The following is a 21,096-nucleotide window of genomic DNA, read 5'->3' as shown; positions in this document are numbered from 1 at the left end:
GAACATCACCGGGGGAGAGGGTTCTCTCTGGAGTGCGTGGAGGGGGACAAGATCTCTTGGGGTTCCTGGACTGTGAGACTGATGGCCCTTGTGTGTGGGAGGCGCCAGCGAGAGAGCAGAGAGTGCATGCCCTGCCCTTACTTACTCCTTCAGGGTACACTGACTGGCTTCCAGCAGATGATTCTCTTTGCCCGAGGCCGAGGCTGGCCCAGAGAATAAACAGTCAGCATGCGGTGATTTACTGGACAACGCGCCCTTTATTCCCTTCCCACACTCACCTCCTCCCTGTGGTTCCTGGAATCACTGCCAAATAAACAGGCACTGGAATCCTAGTCTCGGATCAGAAGCCACTCCCCGGAATCTCCCCACTCATGGCAACTATGCCCCCGCCCCGGGCCCCAAGGAGAAGCTAATGCACCCCCGAACTCCAGATGGGTGTCAGGCTTGCCAAGACCTCTGGAAGGGTCTGTACCAACAGCTCCATCCATGATGGGATGCGGGGCTTACGGAGTCTCCCAGGCTCTACGGTGTCCTGCCTTGCCCTCAGTACTCTCTATTCCGATGGAGTCAGGTCTTCCTAGAGTTTTCTAGAGCTGGGAATGGGTTCGGGTTCTTACCCTCTCCTAGCATGGGCCAAACATACAGCGAGTGCTCAGGAGCCAGGTCCCATAGGATCAGCCAGGGCTCCGCAGCGTCCTCTTGTCCCTGGGCCCCTTCCCAGCCACCCCCCCCGACCCCAGAGCCTGGTACGATTGGAGGGGGTCCTAGCTAGAGGGATGCAGGGGGACTCGTCTGGGGGGAGTCCTCCAGGGACGTCTGTGAGTCTGTCCCCTCTGAGGAGAAGCTGCCCCCCGTGGGATGGGGGGTCTGACTCTGCCTGGGGAGTCGCTGCCAGGAGAAGAGGGGGGCCAGGAAGCCCTCAGGGGCAGGAAACGGAAATGGCTCATGGGGGCCTTTGCCTTCATCAGCCTCTGGGGCCTGACCAATGTCCTGCGGCAAAAGGCCTGCCTGCAAATTTCTGTTCTGCCCCTCTCTGGGGGCCTGAGGCCAACAGGAATTTGGCGAACTATCCAGGCCTAGTGAATCCTGGAGGGGCAGGCCTGGTCTTCCCCTGGAAGTAACATCTCCATTCAGACTCTGGCCCTTGGCAGCTGCCCTTCTGAGTCCCGGGTATGCTGAGGGGGGAGTGGGCCCTTCTGGGCATGGACAGTGGGCTAGTGCCTTCTTCAGGAGGGTCTGGATCTCCTCGTGTCTCACCCGGGCCTCTTCCCACAGGTCCTGGCCCAGGCCCTCCTGGCTCAGAGAGGCCACCTGCAGCTCCATGGCCGTGAGCTTCTCTGCAGGGAACTCAGACGCCAGTCGCTGCAGGTAGCGGAGGAGGCGGCGCTGGTCTCCAGGGCTGGCCCTTTGGGTCTTGCCCAGCCTGAGCTGTCTCATCAGGTCCTGACAGTCCATGTGAAACCAGGTCATCTGGGGGCGAGAAGAGGGGGATAAGGAGTTCAGACTACGAGTGGGACTGTGGGGCTCCATGAGGAAAGGGATGCGCCTCTCCAAGCAGAGAGTAAGTATTCCTGGGCTGAATTCCTAAGAAATGCCCAATCAGTGACCTGGCCTCCTCTGTGTGCCATGAGGGTCTCTGCCATCAGTGAAGGCAACGGTTTCCCTCTCTTCCCTGAGGTAAACACACCTGCGATCAGTAAAGGGTCCCTAGCACCCCTTGGATCCTCAGGCATGGTCTCACAGACCCAGAGGGCCAGCAAAGACTTAGCCCCTCGGGAGCTCAGTTATTCCTTCTCGAGAAGATGAGGTTGTACTAGATGATCATTCGGGTTCTTGGATTGTGGTAACAATTGTCTTCCCGCCTTATGAGTGACACGGAGAGAAGTGTCTAGTGGATGTTAATTGAGCACCGACTGTTCGCTGGGTTCTATGCATCTCAGGTAGGATCACACTGAACTGTACCAGTAGCCCATTTTACAGAGGAGGAAACCAAGGCTCAGAGACATGAAACCTCTTGCCCCAGGTCATGCTGCAAGTCAGTGGAGAGCTGGGATTTGAACTCAGAATGTGTCCAGCCTTAGACTCCGATGTGTCCAAGCACCTCCTTGCACGGGAGAGACTGGCCCAGGCAGGGTGGTGCCGGCGCAGTCACCATCAAGACGGCCAGCCAACCCGGGCCCGGGCTCCCCTCACTCTGCCCCATTTTAGGATGTGGCCCGTCCCTACTTCACCCACAAAATGTCTGCAGGCTGCAAAGGAGCCGACACATTCCCAGCAGCTTGTGAAAAACATAATCTTTCTCTCCATTAATTTAGGAGCCGACAGCGAGCTGTTAGCTGTGGGGATTGAGAACCGTTTTCTCCAAGGAAACCATCTTTCCACGGATTAAGGGAACTTGTCTTTAGATAAATGGCTTCATATTCGCGGAAGCACACGGAGCTCATGGCTGGGAAAGGGCTCCATAAATCTCTGTTAGCGGCACAATTGTTTCATTATTATTTAGTGCCAAAGCTGTGGTCCACGCGCTCTCGGCCTGGGGCTGAGTCCAGCCCCAGGGCTGTCCTGTCTGTCCGTCTGTCTGGGACCCCATGTTCTAGGCTGAGCCACACGGGGATGGGTAGCCCCCCGAGATCATCCTGTCCAACCCTGGATCGTGTGGATTAAGAGGAGCAGAGGCCTGCTGCCAGGTCAGTGAGATGGCCGGGGTGAGATTCCAGGGTTGAGGCCACCTCCTGTCTGACTTCCAGGCCTGGCAGGGGGTGGCCAGGGGTGGGGGGGATCTATCCTCCCACTTGCCTCCCCCCCCAGTCTTCCTTCCTCTGCCTCACTCCTCGCTCTTCCTGTAGCTACTTGGCCTCTGTGGGGGCCGACCCTGCACCTGGCACCAGGGATGCATGAGGACACAGTCCGGGGCTCACCTCCCCAGTCACAACAGGCAAGCAGGGGAGGAAGCCACAGGATAACTGCAGATGGTGAGGAGCACCGTGAAGTGAAAAAAGACAGGGTGACTGCAGGGATGGGGGGCCAGGCGGTCAGGGAAGGGCGGGGGCCAGGAGGGGACCTGCGAGCTGAGCCTGCAGAAAGCAAGGCAGCAGCCGGTCTTGAGGCAGATGGTTCCCCACGGAGGGAGCCGCAAGTGCAAAGGCGCAGAGCTGCAGCGAGATGGCTTTATGGGGCTGAAATCGGCTAAAATTAGTAAGCAAGGGAGAGAAGCTGCCAGATGCCCTTAACCCATGAGGCATTCCACGCTCCTACTGCTACTAATGATGATCATATTGGTGTCGATAATAATAACACCAAATTTGAGTAAAGCCCCAGGGGGTGAGGGTTTACTTACATTTCCTTTCATTCTCTCACTACCCAGCAAGGCTGGCACCAGAGCCAAGGGTTCTGGGTTTGAATCTCAGCTCTGCCGCTTTCCAGCTATGTGACCCTGGAGAGTTATTTGACCTCTCTGTGTTTCCTGGTGCATAAAATGGGCATAATAATAGCATCTGCCTCAGAGAGTTGGCGTGACAATGAAATGACCTGTGAAATGACGGACAGGGCCCACCACATAATAACTCCAAAAGCATTGGTTATGATTACTATGACGATCGCTGTTACTGATGAGGAGCTGAGGCCCAGAGCAGAGAAGACAGTCGCTGAGGTCACACGGCCTGTGCAGGCAGGAGCTGCCCCACTGGCTCTAAGCCCCAGACTCTGGCACCGCCTGGCTCTCTGCTGTCAGCTGGGAGTGGGGGTCCCTTCACTGCCACTGTCATATCCCTTGCCAGCTGCCCTGCAGAGACAGAGTGGCCTGTTCTTGCAGTGCCCCAGGCGGGACTTGACCAGAGTCCCTCCTGCTGCCCTCTGAAGCATCCGGTGTCATTGTCTGCTGTGTGCTGGACCAGCCTGACAGCTGGGAGGCTGGGGTCAGGCCCTTCCCACACTCTGTCCTCGGGGGCAAGTGCGAGGGGGCAAGTCTGAGGACCCTGGGCCTGGGCCAGAGCTGTGGGTTCTTGTCCCATCTGGGGTGCAGCTTTCTGGGGCTGTGCCTTGTCCTCCTAAGCCTCAGTTCCCCATCAGAAAAATGAGAGATGTGGCTAAATGGCTAAATGGTGGGGAGGGTCTTAAGTCAAATCCTGCTTGGCCACCAGTCCTCTGGGGAACCATGAGTGAGGCACTCTCCTCTTTAGGTACCCTTTCCTCGTAAAGATATGGTGAGATTAGGGGTGCCTAGATGGCTCAGTCAGTAGAGTGTGTGACCTGATCTCGGGGTTGTGAGTTTGAACCTCACATTGGGCATAGAGCCTACTTTAAAAAAAATAAATGGAAAAAAAAAAAAAGATGAGATCAAAACAAGCATGTGTCTGGCACGGAGTCCACAGTCACTAATGTGGGCTACTCTGATAATGATCGTACCATCATCATCACCATCATCATCACACCCAGTTGAACAGGGGAATCTGTTACCACCGGCCTTCTCACCGTTGGAGAAGAACACAGAGCATCACGAATGCATCTGTGTTTGGATTCCAGCTCTTTTCTGCAGCCTTGGGCAAGTGGCCTTAGTCAAGTCCCTTCCTTCTCCTCTCAGGGCCTCAGTCTGCTCATCTGTAAAATGGGACTGCTCAGCCTGGCGACACTGGATTGCCGAGAGATGATGGATGCCAAGCAATGGAGTTCCCCTTGCCTCCTACCCCAGCACTGCCCCACTCCCATCCACCTTCTACCTTCTCCTCCCCATTCCTAGCCAAACTCTGGGCTCCCGGCAAGGGCCGAGGCCTCAGCTCTGAGGGTGCTCAGAAAAACCCCTGGGCCCACCCTGCGCCGACGGTCCATCCCCTCTTTCCCAGCTCCTGCTGTCTGTGCCGGACAAGGTGGGGCATGGGAAAGAGCACTAGAATGGTGTCATGGGCTTGCTGTGTGACGCTGGCTGAGTGACAACCCTTCTTTGATCCTGTTTCCCCAGCCAAAGGAGTAGGGTAAGGTCAACATTCTTAAGGCGGGTCTGGCCACCAGAAGTTGTCAGCTGGGAGCTGACAGGTAGCAGACAGCTACCTGTGGAGACAAAGTCCACAGCTTTGATTGGATTCTCGGAAATACCTGGCCTCCTTTCCCCTAATCCCAACGTTTAAGAAGCAGATGATTTCTGAGTGTCCTTTGAGAGCTGGGAAGCCACCTGGGTTAGTGGGACAAGCTGGGGTCAGAGATCAGCCAGGACTGATTTAGGGGAGTAACCTATCCTCTCACACGTTGCTTCTCTTCTAGAAAATGCTAGGTAATGCTCTCCTGCCACCCCCCAGGACTACAGAATGAATCACACTAAGAACCCAGGGCTGCGTGCGGGTTCCCACGCTCCCTCCCGGCTGGGGTGGGCAGGAGCGGTCTGGGCAGGGGAGCCACGAGGCTCACCTTCCTGCAGAAGTGGTATAGGTGCAGCAGCGTCTCCAGGTCTGTGCGCTGCCGCTCGGCCGCCATGTAGAAGTGGGTCAGCTTCGCCTGGAAGGCCCGCCGGGTGGAGGCCAAGGCCGCCAGCTCCGGACACTCCGCTCCTCCGGCCTCTCTGGTGCCTTCGGCCGCAGCTCCCAGCTGAGCCGCCTGCTTGGACAGCTCCAGGCCACGGCGGTACTGGGCCTGGGCGGGACAGGGGGCGTCCACTCAGCTCCCATCTCGGCTGAGGCCTCCTCCAGAGGTCAGGAACCTCTGCTGCCCCGCCGCTGAATTGCGGGTCTGTAAGATGGGGGCCAGGCCTCTGCCTCAGCAGCTCACTTGCCTAGCTGGGACTCTGTTTAGTGTCACCTCCTTCTGGAAGACTTCCCTGACCCCGGGCCTGGGTTAGGGGCTCCTGTTGTGTGTCCCCTTTCTGTTTCCCTGTTTGTCTGCCCCCAGAGCTCCCTGAGGACTGAGAAGGGGCTGAGTCACCGTGTCCTAGGGTCCACTACATCAAGGGTACAAATTCCTTGCCCACGACCTCTAAGGCCGACCCCGGAATCTGTATTTTATGAAATCTGCCAGGGATTTGGAGATAGGTCTTTTTTGGATGTGGTGGTCCAGGAAGGATTCTTGGAGGAGACAGCATCTAAGCTGAACCCTCTGTGATCTAAGCTGGTCTTCTCTGTGTCTCTGGAAGTTTCTTCATACTCTCCTACCTCCACACCTTTGCCCCACAGGGCCCCCCTCCTCCACTGCCTTCTCCATTTGCTCTGGTCCTGTGTCTCAGTCTTAGGAACGCACCGCAGCCTGAAGGAAGAAGTCCTCAAACTCGGCGTGGGCCTTCTCTATAGTCTCCAAGCTTGTGTCTTTGGGGGTCAGCACTTGCAGGCACCGGCTCCCCTCCTGCTCCATCCAGCTGCTGACCTAGGGCAGGGGAGGGAGGTTTGGACATGGAGGGCGGGTGCCTGGGGGGACGTCCCTTAGCCAGTTCCCCAACTCCCTTGGCGGTGGGGATCTTCTTGTCCTCAGTTATTCAGTGGCTGGGCCTATGCCCATTGGCCTAGACTGAGGCCTTCCCAGTTCTGGGGAGGAGGGACAGTTTGGGGAGGGTGGGTGTATTGTCACGATTTTCAAATACCTGAAGGGGAGATGACTCCCGAGTGGAACCCCAGTACTACTGTGGTACCCTGGCCAATACCATGCACAAAGTAAGCCTTCTGGGCATGCTTGTCCAAATGAAGTCACGGGGAGGCGAATTTCAGCCTGTGATAACCACTTGGTGCCACCATTCATAAGAGGCAGCTTTTAGAGTAATGAGCTCCCCATCCCCAGGGGTATGCATACAGTGCCAGAGGAAAAGCTGCCTTCTGTAGAGTCGGGTGCACCAGTGCTGTGAAGTAAGGTGCAATGAACTCACTGTGTGAACTGGGCAAGTTATACTCCTCCTTCTGGGCTTCAGTTTACTCAGTGGCATAATGGGGTAGACATGAGGATTCAGCGAGGGATGGAGGGGATACAACGGCTCTTGAACCCATGAGCAGAAGTTCCCTTCTTATTCTGGGACTATGTATTCCCTTGCTTTACCCTCAAAAAGCCTGGTGTGGCAGGCACTACTATTATTCCCCATTGAATGGATGGGGAAACCGAGGCAGAGAACAGTTAAATAAACTGCCTAGGGTCAGAGTCAGTGCTGGAGCCAGGATCAGAGCCCACACTGGCTCTGTGATAAAGGGATGCACTAGTTCTAGGCGCCAGCAGTCAGAGTAGTGATGCCAGGTGTGGGCTCCAGGATCGCCAGGTGTGTGACCACAGGCAGGTGATGTAATGTCTCCCAGCCTCAGTGTCCTCATCGATGAGTGGGAGAAATCCTGGCATCTTCCCACATCACCGGTAAGTGATAAGGTTGGAAAATCATGGCAGACACAAAGGCTCCGGCCCAGGGCTTGGCAGGGTAAGTATGGCTTTTGGGGTTAGGTCTTCACTGGTTGGGCACTCATGCAGCGCCGTCATGTGCCATGTCACGGGACACCAGCCTTGGGTCCTTACACCAGAGGGAGTGCCTGGCTGGGGCAGGGCCCGGGGCTTCCCTGTGGAGAGGTCAGCCTCCCCTTTCACCTGGTGGATGGCAGCTTCCAGGCGGCCCAGTCGGATGCGGAGCTCCAGCCTCCCCAGGAGGTGGTTAGATGCAGTGACCAGGACATGCAGCTGCTCATCCACGAGGCCGTACCAGGTGACAGCTTCAGCCAGATGGCTCCTGGGAGGTGGAAGAGAGGGAAAGGGGGCCCAAAATCTTCCTCCCCACCAGTACTCCTGCCCAGCACAGGCCTGCCCCCTGCAACACCTACCAATTCTCTGGTTCCAGCCTGGGTATTCCAGCTGCTGCCTTGCTGTGTGACCTTGGGCAGGTCCCTATACCTCTCTGGACTCAGACCTGGCCTTCCACGGGACTGAGAAGACCAGAGCACACAGCAGGAAGCCAAATGACCCTCCCCTTCCCTGGGAGGGTATGAAGTGACCTGGACAGATCCGGGTTCAGATCTTAACACCTACCCTAAGCCAACTGAATCAGACTTTGAGTACGGCCTGGACATCAGTGCTTTCTAAAGCTTCTTAGATGGTTCCAGAGGGGCAGTAGGGCCTGAGAACCAGCCCTCACACATTCAGACCTCTTACCACAGGGCCCACCACACAGTGTTTGTTAGCACTTATCATTTCTATTGTAATGGTGGTGACTGGCCGGAACACGTCCTTCCAGCCTCGCTTCCATTTTACAGATGGGCAAACTGAGGTCCAGAGAGAAGAACTGACTGGTGCATGGCATTCCGAATTGAAACCTGGTCTGCGGCTTTTTTGCACAGTTTTTTAAAAGTCGGCAAAGCCAGTAAGACATAAGTGAAGAGGCACAGACTGGATTGGGGCATGGTAACACTCCAGGGAAGGAGGGACCTCAGGGCTCTTCCCAACACCCCTCAAATCCCACCCCACCCCTCTGCCCTCCGAGGTCTTACTCCAGAAGGAGATGGAAGGAAAGCTGCTACCCATGCTCTGGGCCTCCTCATCTGCCTGCAGCTGCCCACAGATCACTGCCCTTCCCGGGAGGGGTGAGGGCCCAGGGCCCGGATGGAAAATGCTAGCCTGCCTGGGGGCACAGAGGGCCGCAGGGGTGGGCGGGCAGAGCTGCAGGGACCCGGCGGCTCAGATGGGAGCACAGCGCCCCCTGGCGGAGCTGCTGGTGGCCAACGGTCTGCAGAGGCCTGGGGAGGCCGGAGGAGCCAGGCGGCCAGCCGCGGAGGCCGGTCACTCGGGGAAGGACAGTGCCAGCCCCGCCGGGCCCTGGGCCAGGCAGGGGGACGCGCCCAGCGCCAGCACCCACGTCAGCGTGAATCTGTCTGCAGCTGCAGCTCGGGGTGGCGTGTTCAAGAGTCTGGGCCAGGCTGCGTGGGTTGAAGTCCCGACCCCACCACACCCCCATGTGTGATCCTGGGAAAGTCACTCAGCCTCTCTCTGGGCCTCAGGCTCCTCCACAGTAAGATGAGGATAATGCTAGACTCCACCTAGTGGGAATGAAACAAGTTAATATTCGCAAAGCCCTCAGAATGAGGCTGCGCTCGCACTAAGTGCTATTAGGTGTTGGTTACACAAACTTATTCTCGGGTGCTTGGGTAAACTTTGTTTTGTTGTTTGTTCTAATGGAGATAAAATATCTCCAATTACTGGCTGATTTAATTACTGACTTGCACCCCCACCCCTATATTTAAGAAAACTGGTACTGGCCAAGAATATATATGTGTTTGTTTTGTGACACAGCATGGGGTTGTCTCGGGCAGGCTGAAGAGCCCACCAGGGAAGGCAGGGTCTGCAGGGGTTGCTGCTCAGATGTCCTGGCTGTCAGGGCATTTCTCAGAGCCCTGGTCACCCATCGGCCAAATGAGGACTATATGGCCCTCACAAGGTTCTTTTGAGGGATAAACAGATGGACCCTTGAAGGGACTCAGCCCAGTGTCTTAGAAAGTCAGAAAAAGTGCTTGAGGGTGGCCTGGAATGGGCAGGGGCCGTCCTCTGCCTCTTCTTCTACCTCGGGCTGAAGAAGGGACGGGGATCTTACCAATGCCTCTGCGCAGGAGACGGGCCCTGCAGATGCCCATCTTAGGCGTCCCAGCTCCAAGCCCTCAGGCCAGGGAACAAAGGTGGGGGAGGATAAGCCTGGGTGTTGGTACCTGACATCGGGGTTGAAGTCCAGCCGACCAGCTTCCTGCCGCAGCCTGGCCAGAGTGGCTCCCCCTTCCCGCTGGAGGCCCAGCAGGCCTGGGTCCCTCAGCACGGCCTCCATCAGCTCCTTGGACTTGCTCAGACACCTGGAGGCCTCCTGTCAGTGTAGGGAGGTGACCTGAGGCTCAGTCCCCACTCTCACTCTACACCCAGATCAGGCCAGACTGCCCCAGTAGTGGCATTCAAGGTCCTGCAGAAATCTGTCCTTTCTATCTGTAAAACGTCTCCTTGAGCCACTCTTCCTCTTGTCGCCATGGCAACCTCACTGGTCCAAGCGCCATCATCTCTCCGGGACACTCATCTCAGCCTCTTCACTGGTCTCCCTGCTGCTCTCTGGCCCCCCACCCCCTGCAGTCTGCTCCCCACACGGCAGCTGGACGGATCTCAAGATGCCAAGGTGTTCATCCCACTGCGTAAAAGTGGGCTTCCCTGCCAGCTAAGAGTCAAATCCCAGCCCAGCTCCTTGATACAGCCTCCACCGGATTAGAAGATCCTCCAGCTGTCCTCTTCGCCTAACCCACTCCCACCACTCAGCTCTACGTTGGCCTCCGTGCTACTCTCAAACATAGCAGAACAATTCCATCTCAACACCTTAGCACGGATTTGCCCTCCTATTCCATGGCTAGCTCCTTCTCATGCTCAGGTGGCAACTTAAATACCATCTCTTTAGGGAGGCCTTCCCTCTTTCCTTATTGTTCTTGATCTTTCATGACATTTGGCCCAATTTATAACTACATACCCATTTTTCATTTACTTTTTTAATGACTGCCTCTGCCACTGTACCACTAACCACTCCAAGGGCAGGGATGAGTCGGCTTGCCCAGGCTGGGTCTCCAGGGCCTGACACATAGTGAGTGTCCAATAAACATTAGTCCAGTGAATGGATGAAAAATGGGATGATGATGCTCACTGTGCCAGTCCCCTTCACTGAGCCCTTGCTCCATGGAATCTGGGGTGTAGTGGGGCTTCCCCACCCCATGCACCTGGCTCACCTGCACCCCTCCAGGGGGGTGACTCTTCTCAAACTGCTTGATGGAAGTCTTTAGCAAGGAGGAGGCCTGGCGGAGGTCAGCTAGGAAAGGGTCCAACTTCTGCAGGATGAGAGGCCAGAGTGGGGGTGTTAGCCTGGACCAGTGAGGACGGCACCTGGCCCCCTCCAGGAGGACATAGGGTGGGTGTCGGACAGTGGTTCTCAAACGTTAGCTGCATCAGAATCACCTGGAGGGCTGGTTAAACTCCAGACTGCTGAGCTCCACTCCTGAGTTCCTGATTTAATTTTGGGGGGGTGGGGCCTGAGAGCATGCATCTCTAACAAGTTCCCAGGTGGTGCTGATGCTGCTGGTCCAGAGACCACACTCTGAGAACCACTGGCGCTGGGAATGAGAGAGGGAGAGAAAAGAAGACCCAAGGAATCCCCTTGGGGAAGAGGAAGGAGCAGGTGTGGGAGGGCAGAGCTAGGAGACATCCTCTGTTGGGTCCCACTCCAACCCAACTCCACCATTGACTGGCTGTGAGACCTTGAGCAAGTTGCCTAGCCTCTCTGTGCCTCTGTTTCCTCCTCTGTAAAATGGGATGGCAGTAGTTCCTACCTTACAGGCTTGTGTGAGGATGAAATGGGTTCATGTGTGTGAGGCACTAAGTGTATTAGCCATCATCATCATTAGTTTTATATTCTGTGGGTTAGATTCTGTTTCAAGGGGTGGTTTTAAAGTGAAAATACAGGGATCCCTGGGTGGCGCAGCGGTTTGGCGCCTGCCTTTGGCCCAGGGCGCGATCCTGGAGACCCGAGATCGAGTCCCACGTCGGGCTCCCGGTGCATGGAGCCTGCTTCTCCCTCTGCCTGTGTCTCTGCCTCTCTCTCTCTCTCTCTGTGACTATCATAAATAAATAAAAAATAAAAAATAAATTAAAAAATTAAAAAAAAAAGTGAAAATACAGCTCAAAGGCCACTGGATTCATCAGAGGGGAACGGGGGATGAACAGGAAGGCAGATTGCTCAATATATACCCTTTAGTAGCATTTGAATTTTTAATGTACCGCCTGTTCAAAAACAGGCACATGTTCAACAAGAGAGTGCCTGGGCCCCAAACAAATAAATCAACCACCACATCAGACCGTTAGTGTAGACCAGTGATTCTCACTGGGGGTGATTTCATCCCCCAGGGGACATTAGGCAAAGTCTGGAGATGATTTTGGTTGTCCTAATTTGTGAGGCACTCCTGCCAGAGTGCATGTAGTAGCCGGAGACGGTGCTAATCATGCTACAATGCACAAGATAGCAACTCCCTACCCCCCTCTAAAAAAAAGAATTACCAGTCCCAAACATGGACAGTGCCAAGGGTGAGCAGCCCTGCTCTAGGGAAAGTCCAGGGTGGCATTTATGAGCACTGGTTTCTGTGCAATTTGAGCCTGGAATCTTCTGTGTGCTGTTGTGCTAGGGCCCCTCCCTGTCCTCTGTGTCCTCATGTGTTAAACTGGGCATGAAATGCCCCCTCCGGGGTCGTGCCGAGGAGAAGCTGAGATCACTCGGGGAGGGAGCCCAGCCCTGGCCCTGGCGGTTTCCTGATCCCTTCCCTCTCTCGGGAGGAAACGAGTCTGCCTCCCCGACCAGCCCCTGTGTTCTCTGAGCTGTGTGGGTCCACAGAACAAATGTCTGTCCATTTATTTTCGGTTAACATCAACACAGCTCTTTGCATGCGCCAGCCACTCTTCTAAGCTCTTCGCCCACGTTAACTCAATTAATCCTCACCACGGCCCCCTCGGGAAGTGCTATCATTACCCCTTCTGTTTTGTACACAAGGTAAAGGGCTCAGAGAAGATAGATAACTTACCCAAGGTCACACAGCAGAGCTGGGATTGGAACCCAGGCTGTCTGGGCCTGGAGCCTGAGCCCTTCATAACTGTACTCTGCACCCTCATCACAAATGTTTGTTGAATGTCTGTTGTGGAACATGACAGGGTCACTGGATTCCTGAGGCAGGACAGTGAAGGGAGGAAGAGGAGGAGGCAGGGTGGGGGGTGGAGGCTGTGAAGCAGGCACCTGGAAAAACTGCACCCATTCGCCGTGGCAGTAGGGGAAGGGGCCCTCCAGGGCTGGGGGCAGCTGGCTGGGGTCCACGTGGTGGCCGAGAGCCTTCAGGGAGGTCACCGCCTCTACCTGCAGATGAAAGAAGCTTGTCAAGGGGACCAGGGGACTTGGGTGTGGGGACATGTTTGAGAAGGGTCTGCAAGATCCCCGCCCCAACACCACTCCACCCGCCACAGGTAGAGCTGGCCTTGGCTTTCTGGGCCAAGGATCTTCTCTGACAAATCAAAATTCAGAATGAGACCCTGGCTAAGGAATGGCAAGTAACAGTGGTCATACTGCCCCTCTCTTATCCTGTGCCCAAGGCAGACATCACTAATCAATCACAGCACGGGCTCCCTCTAAGCCAGCCTCTTGCCCAGCACAGCTCTCCCGGCAATCGCACAAGCTCATTGAAGCTGACCCTTCTCATGTAACTTCTCTGTAATCTTTGAACTGTCCTCTGATGACCCACCAAGGTGCTGTGCCTTTTTGGGGCGGATGAAAAAGGTCACCAAATCTTGACAGTATCTTCTAAGACATGGAGGAGGGATGAGGCAGCTGCCTCTCCTGAGCGGGGAAGTTGGAAGCTTATGCCAGGCCCGGCTCCAGAGACCTAAGCTTGGGATTGGGTGGATTCTATTTTTTCTTTTTTTTGGACTCTTCTCTTCTCCTTGGTACTCAAAGTGTGGTCCAGAGACCAGCAGCAGCAGCAGCACCTAGGAGCTTCCTAGAGATGCAGAATCATGGGCCCCATCCAGAACTACTTCATCAGAACCTGCACATTGACAAGGTCCCCAAGGGATTCACTGGCACATAAAAGCACCTCGCTGCTGGCTCACGACATGCCTCTTTACCAGCGAGGAGGAGGGAAGAGGAAGGAGGCCTTTAAAATCATTTCCTGAAGCAGGGCAGAGGGCAGGGTGTCCACGCTCAGGATTGTAATACATGGCACTAATTAAAGAAAACAGCAGGGCTTTTTCCTACAAAGCCCCAAATCATCTCAGTATCTGAGCTGGAGATACTGAGACACGAGGGAGGGGAATGCAGGAAGACAGAGGCCACAGTATGCCTCTAGCTTGCCATGTGGCCATGGGCCTGTTTCCCCTTCTGAAAAGAGGGAGGGAGTGGTCAGGGGGTTGAAGGTTTTTTATTTTTTTTATTTTTTTATTTTTTAATTTTTTGAAGGGTTTTTAAAAAAAGATTTTGTTATTTTTATTATTTATTATTTATGAGCACGAGCAGAGGGAGGAGAAGTAGACTCCCCGCTGAGCAGGGAGCCTGACACGGGGCTTGATCCTGGGACCCTGGGACCATGACCTGAGCCAAAGGCAGATGCCCAACCACCCAAGCCACCCAGGTGCCCTGAGATGAAATAGGTTTCATGCCACCGCAACTACAGTCATGTGGCAGTGTCCCCACAGGAGGTGCTGGGTTTGCCAGAGAGAGTGAACTGTATGATTTGGGAACACCTGCCACAGAGGGCAGGCCACGGGGTTGTAGCATCCCACCTTGAACTTGTTGACCTCTACTAGGTTGTTTCACGGTGACCCCTAGCAGGTGAATCTGCACCCCTGCTCAGCTCAGCCTCTCCCTCACCTGGATGCCAGGTAACGTCTCCAGCTGGAGAGCAGCCTCCTTCTCCCCCAGGTAGAGCACAGCACGGATGGAGGCTGGGGCCAGAGCCTGCCAGAGAGAACCATTTCAGAGAGGCTCTGCCTAGACCTTCACCAAGCCCCCCTGCTAAGATTCGGGCAAACAGAGAAGTGGGGCACTGCTGGAACATGTATGTGGCATGTTTGGAGGGTGAGTCATTGGGAGTCAATAGAGCAGCAGGTCCAAGCCATGTTACAAACTTCCTGTCCCTTCTGGGCCTCAGTTTCCCCATCTATAAAGTGAGGAGGAGGAGAAGAGATCGGACCATTAGGTAAGCATATGCCAACCTTCCACTTCCTCTGCTCCCTAAACCAGCTACTTAGGAACCTCTGCTTTCCTCTGGCATTCTGGGCTCACGAGGCTCATGGCACCCAAGTCTAAGCCGATCAGTGTGTCGCATTCCTCTGGCCACAGAGATTGGCTGGTGGATGGACACCTGAGCTTAAGAGACAGAAGGAAACTTGCTGGGACCTCTGGGAAGGCAACCTCTCACTCTTTCTTACTGGATTTAAACGAAAGACCATGAAAAATGACAGCTGTGGGGAACCTGGCTGAGAATAGCACCCTCCTAGGAGAACCCAGCCAGGCGTGGAGAGACAGGAACCAGGTCTCAGTGACAATATTCAAGCCCCTGCATCCAGCCGTACTTGCAGTTGGATTTAATTTCTGATTGTCAAGTCAATGAACCAATGGACGCCCTCCATCTTCAGGCCTGTCTGCGCTGGGATTTCTGTACCTATAACTAAGAGCACCTGCCTGGGGCTCCTGGGCCCAGCTCTGAGCCCCCTGGGCTCCATGAATGTCATAAGTCCCCTGGAGCTCTCAAGACTTGCTAGGCTGAGGCTGTCCACCTCCTACTCACCTGGGTGGACTGCAGGGCACTGACCAGACCAGGGTGTGGGGGCTGTTTCCTGGCATCGATCACAACCGCCAGCCCCTTGGTTTTATCTTCAGGCCTGTGGGTGGCAGACAGAGTTGGCAGTCTTGCTGGATGGGCTGGGCTTTCTAGAGGGAAGGACCTAGTGGAAGGGGAGGGAAACTGGCTTCCAGAAGCCTTGATTTATCGGTGAGCTCTTCATCCTACAAGACCAACTGCCAATGCCCACCCCACTCCAGGAAGCCCTCCATGATCCCCCTGCAGGTGGAGTCCATCGCTTTTCTCTTTGGTGTCCCCACAGGACCTCACACAGCCCTCTGTCACATCTTATAAGCCACTGTCCCAGCCGTGGTAGGTGAGCCACCCAGCATTCAACCCATCCCTTCCATGTGGCCAGAAGCCTCATTTTGTTCAAGAATCCATAGCCCTCCAAACAACAGCACCCCCACTCCCCCCACCCCCGCACCGGGGGGCTGGTTTATGATTGGTTGAGGTCATCACTGATGAGCTAATTCCTCTGGCCAATGATTGTTTTAAGTAGGGGTCATATGACATATGACCTCTGTCCAATGGGAAGTGAGGGGACTTCTCGGAAAGACAGGCTCTCCTTTAGGAGATTCTTCCTAAGAGCTGGAAAGTGGAGACCAAGAGAGAAATTTCCGTATTAGTTGAGACCTCTTGAATGGACTTTGTTATTTGCAGCCGGAACACCCTCACTGGTTCACGCTGTACTTTTCAGTAATTACCTTAGGATTTCCCAAACGGGCCTAATTGTCTGGACTTGTTAAAATAATCGACTCCTCACCCCCAGCCCTGCCCCATCCCCCCAGACATCTGGCAGCAGGTGCAGGGTGAGGGAGGGGGGTCTGTCTGGTTCCAAGTGCCCTTGGCCATCCTGATGATCAGGCAAGTTGGGAAAATACCTGCCCACCCCCCACCCCCCACCCCAGGCCTCATAGATAAAAGCAGAGGTGGCCAGTGTGGATGGAGGTGGAGTTGCGACGCTGCCATAGTATCTGGTCACCTGGGCATGTTGTTTCATCTTGTTGAGAGTCGATTTCCCCATCTGTAAATGGGGGCAATAATAGTGCTGGCCCCGTGGGGCTGTGGTGAGGACTGATGAGTTCATTAGTGGAAGGCACTCAGTACCTGCACAGAGTAAGAGGAATATAAATGTCTGCTACTGTCACTGCCCGAGAAGGGGAAACTGAGGCACAGAGCAGTGACATGGCAGACAGTGAGGAGAGGCCCTTGGAAGGGAGGCCATACCTCTGACGTCATGACCTGCACCTCGCCTGCCTCTAGCCGATCAAGCTGGGAGCACGGTTGGCTTCCACACCTGCCTTGCTATCAGCCTGGAGGCCCCTGGAGGGCAGAGCCTGATGTGAGGAGCATCTGAGGAGCATGTGAGGAGGGGCTGGGTCTCTAGCATGCCCAGTGTGAAGCTGGGTCTAGTACTCCAGTTTACAGTGGTCATCAGAGTCCATTTGCTTATCCCTTTTTTTCAAGTGAGACTCAGAGAAGGGAGGTTACCGCCTCCAGGTCACACAACAAGTTGGTGGGATTCCAGACTCTACCATGCTGGCCAACATCTCAGCACAGGAAAAGAGGTCCCATCTCCCCCAGAAAAGCCATACTACCTTGGAGAAGAGGAAGAAAAATCTCAATGGCCAGCAGATGGCAGTGATGGCCTCCATGGGGTAGAGCAGGTGGGGAAGGTTCCAAAGGGTTCCATCAGTCCCTCCACACCCTACTCCTAGCCACATAGCCTCTAGGTTGGGTTGGGGTATATACCCACAGTCCTGAGCAAACACCACGTCTGAGACCCTCCCAGCTGGGGGCCAGACCTCTGAGGAAGGGATGGTGCCTTTCCCCAGCCAGTCCAACATGAAGTCACTCAGGTGGAGGAGTGGACGTGTTACAAATTAGCCTGGATCACCCATTACTCACACACTAATTCTTTCACTCTCTTATTCATTCATTCATTCGTTCATTCATTCATTCATTCACTCATTCGTCCTCATTTGCCCAACAAATATTTATAATTCAGATGCCAGCTCAATGATCATCTCCTCGGGATGCCTTCCCTGATTTCCCAGTTGAAGTTAGCCCCCCACCCTTCCCACTCTACTACAGTGGTATTCAAAACGTGTCCCTAGCCCAGCAGCATCAGGATCACCAGGACGTTTGTGAGAAATGTAGATTCTTAGGCTCGAGATCTGAATGACAAACTTGGGGTGGGGCCCAGTGATCTGCTTTAACAGCTCTCCAGGTGATTCTGATGTATGCTTGAGTTTGTGAACCACTGATCTACATCATCCCGTTTTCTTTACCTCACTGATACTCCTGAGAGGGGCTTGTTCATACTTTGTTTCTTACACATCATCCATCTCCTCCCTGTCGCCCCCCCCCAAACTGGGAACCCCATGATGGCAGGGACGAAGTCTGTCCTGGTTCCCCGCCGCCCCCTCAGCATCTGGCTTACGACTGGCTCTGGGAACAGATGCCTGGGTGGAAGGACATGTCTCCATTCAGTGCCTGGTCCTGGCTCTGGGCCATGAAGTCAGAGGGGGATAGGGTGGCCAGCTGGCCCAGCGCCTTACCTGGGGACTGAGCACAGGTAGGAGAGCAGCTTGGTGACCTCTGAGGCTGTGCACCATGGTGCCTCCCAGGCCCCCTGGGTGGTTGACACCAGAAGCAGGGGCCTCCCTGCCCTGTCCCGACCACCTGGAGGAGAGAGGACACACGTGAGCGGTGAGAACTTTGGTGGAGCCCCCTCTCTCTTTGGGAACCTGCTCTGTGGCCTATAGGTCCCTCCACCTGGGGTGTCCCTTCCTCCTCCCCCGTGAGCTCTGAACTCAGCCTTCAAGACCCAGCTCAAAAACCACTTCCTCAGAAAGCCATCCCTGTATCCATCCTCCATGCAGAGAGACCCTCATTCCTGCATAGGACTGGACCCCCCTCTGCACAGGGCACTCTGGGAGGCACAGCTCAGGGAACAGACTTTGGAGTCACACTGATGGGTTCAAGTGGCAGCTCTGCACTGACGCACTGCGTGTCCTGGCGCTAGTCAGTGTGCCTCTGAGCCTGTGTCCTCCTCTGTCACACGGGGAGAAAAAAATATGGAGCTTACTCCCTAATTTCGAGGACTAAAGGAGAAGGTCCTGAGAAATACTCTGAGCCTCGGGCTCAGTGACAGCAGTTATTATACACATCTCTGTCGTCTATGCCCCCGGCCCACGGCTCCAGCTCTCTATTCTTGCAGATTTTTACCCATTGGTTCTCTCCAGACTGTTTCCTGTCCCCGGAATCAGGGCTGTGTGGCCCACTGCCCCCATAGGGATTAAGAGGCCCATGAGTAAACAAAAAAAAAAAAAAAAAAGAGGCCCATGAGTGGCAAGGTGAAAGGGAAGAGGGGGAAGGAGGCTCAGGCTTCTGGAAACTGGGCCTGCCTCGCACCTTGAACTCAGAGCCCGGCCCTCCAGAGTCATCTATTGCAGAACCATCCAATGGCTGCTGCCTACTCCATGTGGGCATGACCCTCTAAGTGTGTGAGTGTTATGAGACCCTTTATGGCTCACGAAGCCTGGGAGACAAACTCAATTGCCTTCACAAGCACTGTCTTACACAGGGGTGTAGACTGCTGGAACATTTCTTTCTTTCACACGTCTGCAAATTTGACATGACTTTAAAATTTTATTTTTTTTAATTTAAAAAATTTAAAAGATATCCATCTGTGTGTGTGTGTGTGTGTGTGTCTAACTTTATAGCCTCTTGATATTATGAGTTTGATTTTTTTTCCCCTAATACTCCCTTATAAATTTGAAAAACATTTTGTTGGGGACATTGCAGGAAATTTGAATATGAACTGGCTGTTGAATAGTAATAGAAATTATATTTAGTTTCATTAGATGTGCTAATGGTGTTGCAATTATTAGGGGAAATATCCTTAGGGCTGAGAGAGGCATGCTGAAGTATTTAGAGGCAAAATATGAAGATCTTTCATTTATGCCCAAGTGTGAAGCTTTATTAAATCTGAGTGATCGTATGGGGGTGTTCATTATACTACAGTTTCTACTTTTTTGTGTGTTTGACATGTTTTATAAGAGAAGATCAAAAAATGTGAAATGATTAAAGCATGGGGAAATGACATAACCTGCAAAGTCAGAGATGTCTGTCCATGTCCCTCTGAAATCCTCTGGCAGCCACTGGGGCTGTCAGGTTGAGAAATGCTGCATCACGCCCCTGGGCCCATTTTATTGATAAGGAAACTGAGGCCTGGGGAGGGGAACTGGCTTCCCAGTCTCCTACAGAGCCAGGTCCCTAACCTGCCAGCGAGGGAGGGGGTCATGCTTGATCTGGCCCTTGACCACACAGACAGATGAGCACTCATCTCTGTAGACCAGCGACTAGAGTTCAGTAGCGGCTCCCAGGGTGCTACTGCCCTACTCTAAGCCCTTCGTGGCTCCCCATGGCCATCAAGAAAAAGTGCAAGCTTCTCAACTCGGCACTTAAGGCTCTCCAGGGTCTGCACACTCTTCTGGGCCCATTTCATTCACTCTGTGTTATGAGCTGCATCATGCCCGCCACATGCCTCCCCACACCTTCCTATGTTAAAGTCCTAATCCCTAGGACCTCAGAATGTAACTGTATGTAGAGATAGGGTCTTTAAAGAGGTGATTCAGTTAAAATGAGGCCATTGGAGTGGGCCCTAATCCAATAGGACTTGTGGCCCTATGAAAAGAGGAAATGTGGACACAGACACCCATACAGAAGAGCACATGAAGATGTAAGAAGATGGCCCTCTACAAGCCAGGGAGAGAGATCTCGGGGGAAAGCGGTCCACATGACACCTTCATCTCAGTTGTCCAGCTTTCAGAACTGTGAGAAATAAATTCCTATTGCTTAAGCTCCCCACCAAGTCTGTGGCACTTTGTTATGATAGCCCTAGCAACTAATACACTGTGTCACCCCTTGTCACCTATGGCCCAGCCAGAATGGGTCAACTGTCATTGCCTAAAGTAGTCTGATCCTTTCTCATGTCCCCACATTTCTGTGCTATTTCTTCTCTCCTCCTATCACTGTCTGGTGAAACCCTCTTCATCTTTCCAAGCCCTGTTTAGACGCCACCTTCTCCAGGAAGACCTCCTCCCTGCCCTTCTATAGAAGCCCCTCTTTGAACCCAGCCTCCTTTAGCAAATGTAGGCTGGGTTTATTAGGTCCCACAAGACTGAGGGCTCCAGTGTACACTGGCTCAAACTCATCATATCCCAGCACTCAGCACAGAATTGAAACAGATAATCAATGTCTGTGACTGATGAATGTGTAGATTATGAGCATTGTGCCTCTCAGACTTCCATGCGCCTGAGGATCATGCTAGAATGCAGATTCTGATTCTGATCAGGTCTGAGAGTCTGCGTCTCTCCCTAGCTCCAATGTGATACCCGTATAGTTGGTCCCCAGACCACACTTTGAGTAGCAGAGGGTTCCACACTGGGACTCAGCTATCAGCTCATGTGTCTGGTTCCCCAACAAGCACTGCCTGGAATTGGGTTTGCCCACCAGAGCTAGCTGGGCACGCAGATGCTGGCTGCATCCACTGGAGTGATGGGCAGTTGTCCACCTGATGTGCCTTCAGCTCCAAGGCCCTTCTGCCCCAGATGCCTCCCTTGTCTGACCGCTGGAGCCACCAATACCGTTAGTGCCTCGGAGCCCTGGCTCAGAGCTGCGCTGTTCACACTGGGTTCTGAGTCTCAGGTGGAAATAGGGACTGCAAGTTGGGGGAGGGGGGCGTACCAAAAGTCACCAAAAA

At 54.1% G+C, this 21,096-nt stretch overlaps 1 protein-coding gene across 1 annotated transcript in view; it reads right to left on the bottom strand.

Annotated features, from left to right (window-relative positions):
- Window positions 1–257: 257 nt before the first annotated feature.
- Window positions 258–21,096, bottom strand: part of KIAA1755 (KIAA1755 ortholog) — a 40,093-nt gene continuing 19,254 nt past the window's right edge. Inside the window, exons 5-14 of the mRNA XM_055305726.1 lie at window positions 17,888–18,011; window positions 15,270–15,363; window positions 14,351–14,437; window positions 12,728–12,844; window positions 10,680–10,778; window positions 9,636–9,784; window positions 7,534–7,672; window positions 6,220–6,342; window positions 5,398–5,619; window positions 258–1,470 (exon numbers count right to left, since the gene is read on the bottom strand). Of these exons, the coding sequence (XP_055161701.1) occupies window positions 769–1,470; window positions 5,398–5,619; window positions 6,220–6,342; window positions 7,534–7,672; window positions 9,636–9,784; window positions 10,680–10,778; window positions 12,728–12,844; window positions 14,351–14,437; window positions 15,270–15,363; window positions 17,888–18,011 (1,856 nt within the window). The 3' untranslated portion in view covers window positions 258–768. The remainder of the gene's footprint in view (window positions 1,471–5,397; window positions 5,620–6,219; window positions 6,343–7,533; window positions 7,673–9,635; window positions 9,785–10,679; window positions 10,779–12,727; window positions 12,845–14,350; window positions 14,438–15,269; window positions 15,364–17,887; window positions 18,012–21,096) is intronic.

This window comes from Nyctereutes procyonoides, unplaced genomic scaffold (genome assembly GCF_905146905.1).
Source record: "Nyctereutes procyonoides isolate TBG_1078 unplaced genomic scaffold, NYPRO_anot_genome, whole genome shotgun sequence".
NCBI classification, from domain to species: domain Eukaryota; kingdom Metazoa; phylum Chordata; class Mammalia; order Carnivora; family Canidae; genus Nyctereutes; species Nyctereutes procyonoides.
The sequence above is the reverse complement of the archived record's forward strand: the minus strand, read 5'-3'. Positions and strand labels throughout refer to the sequence as shown.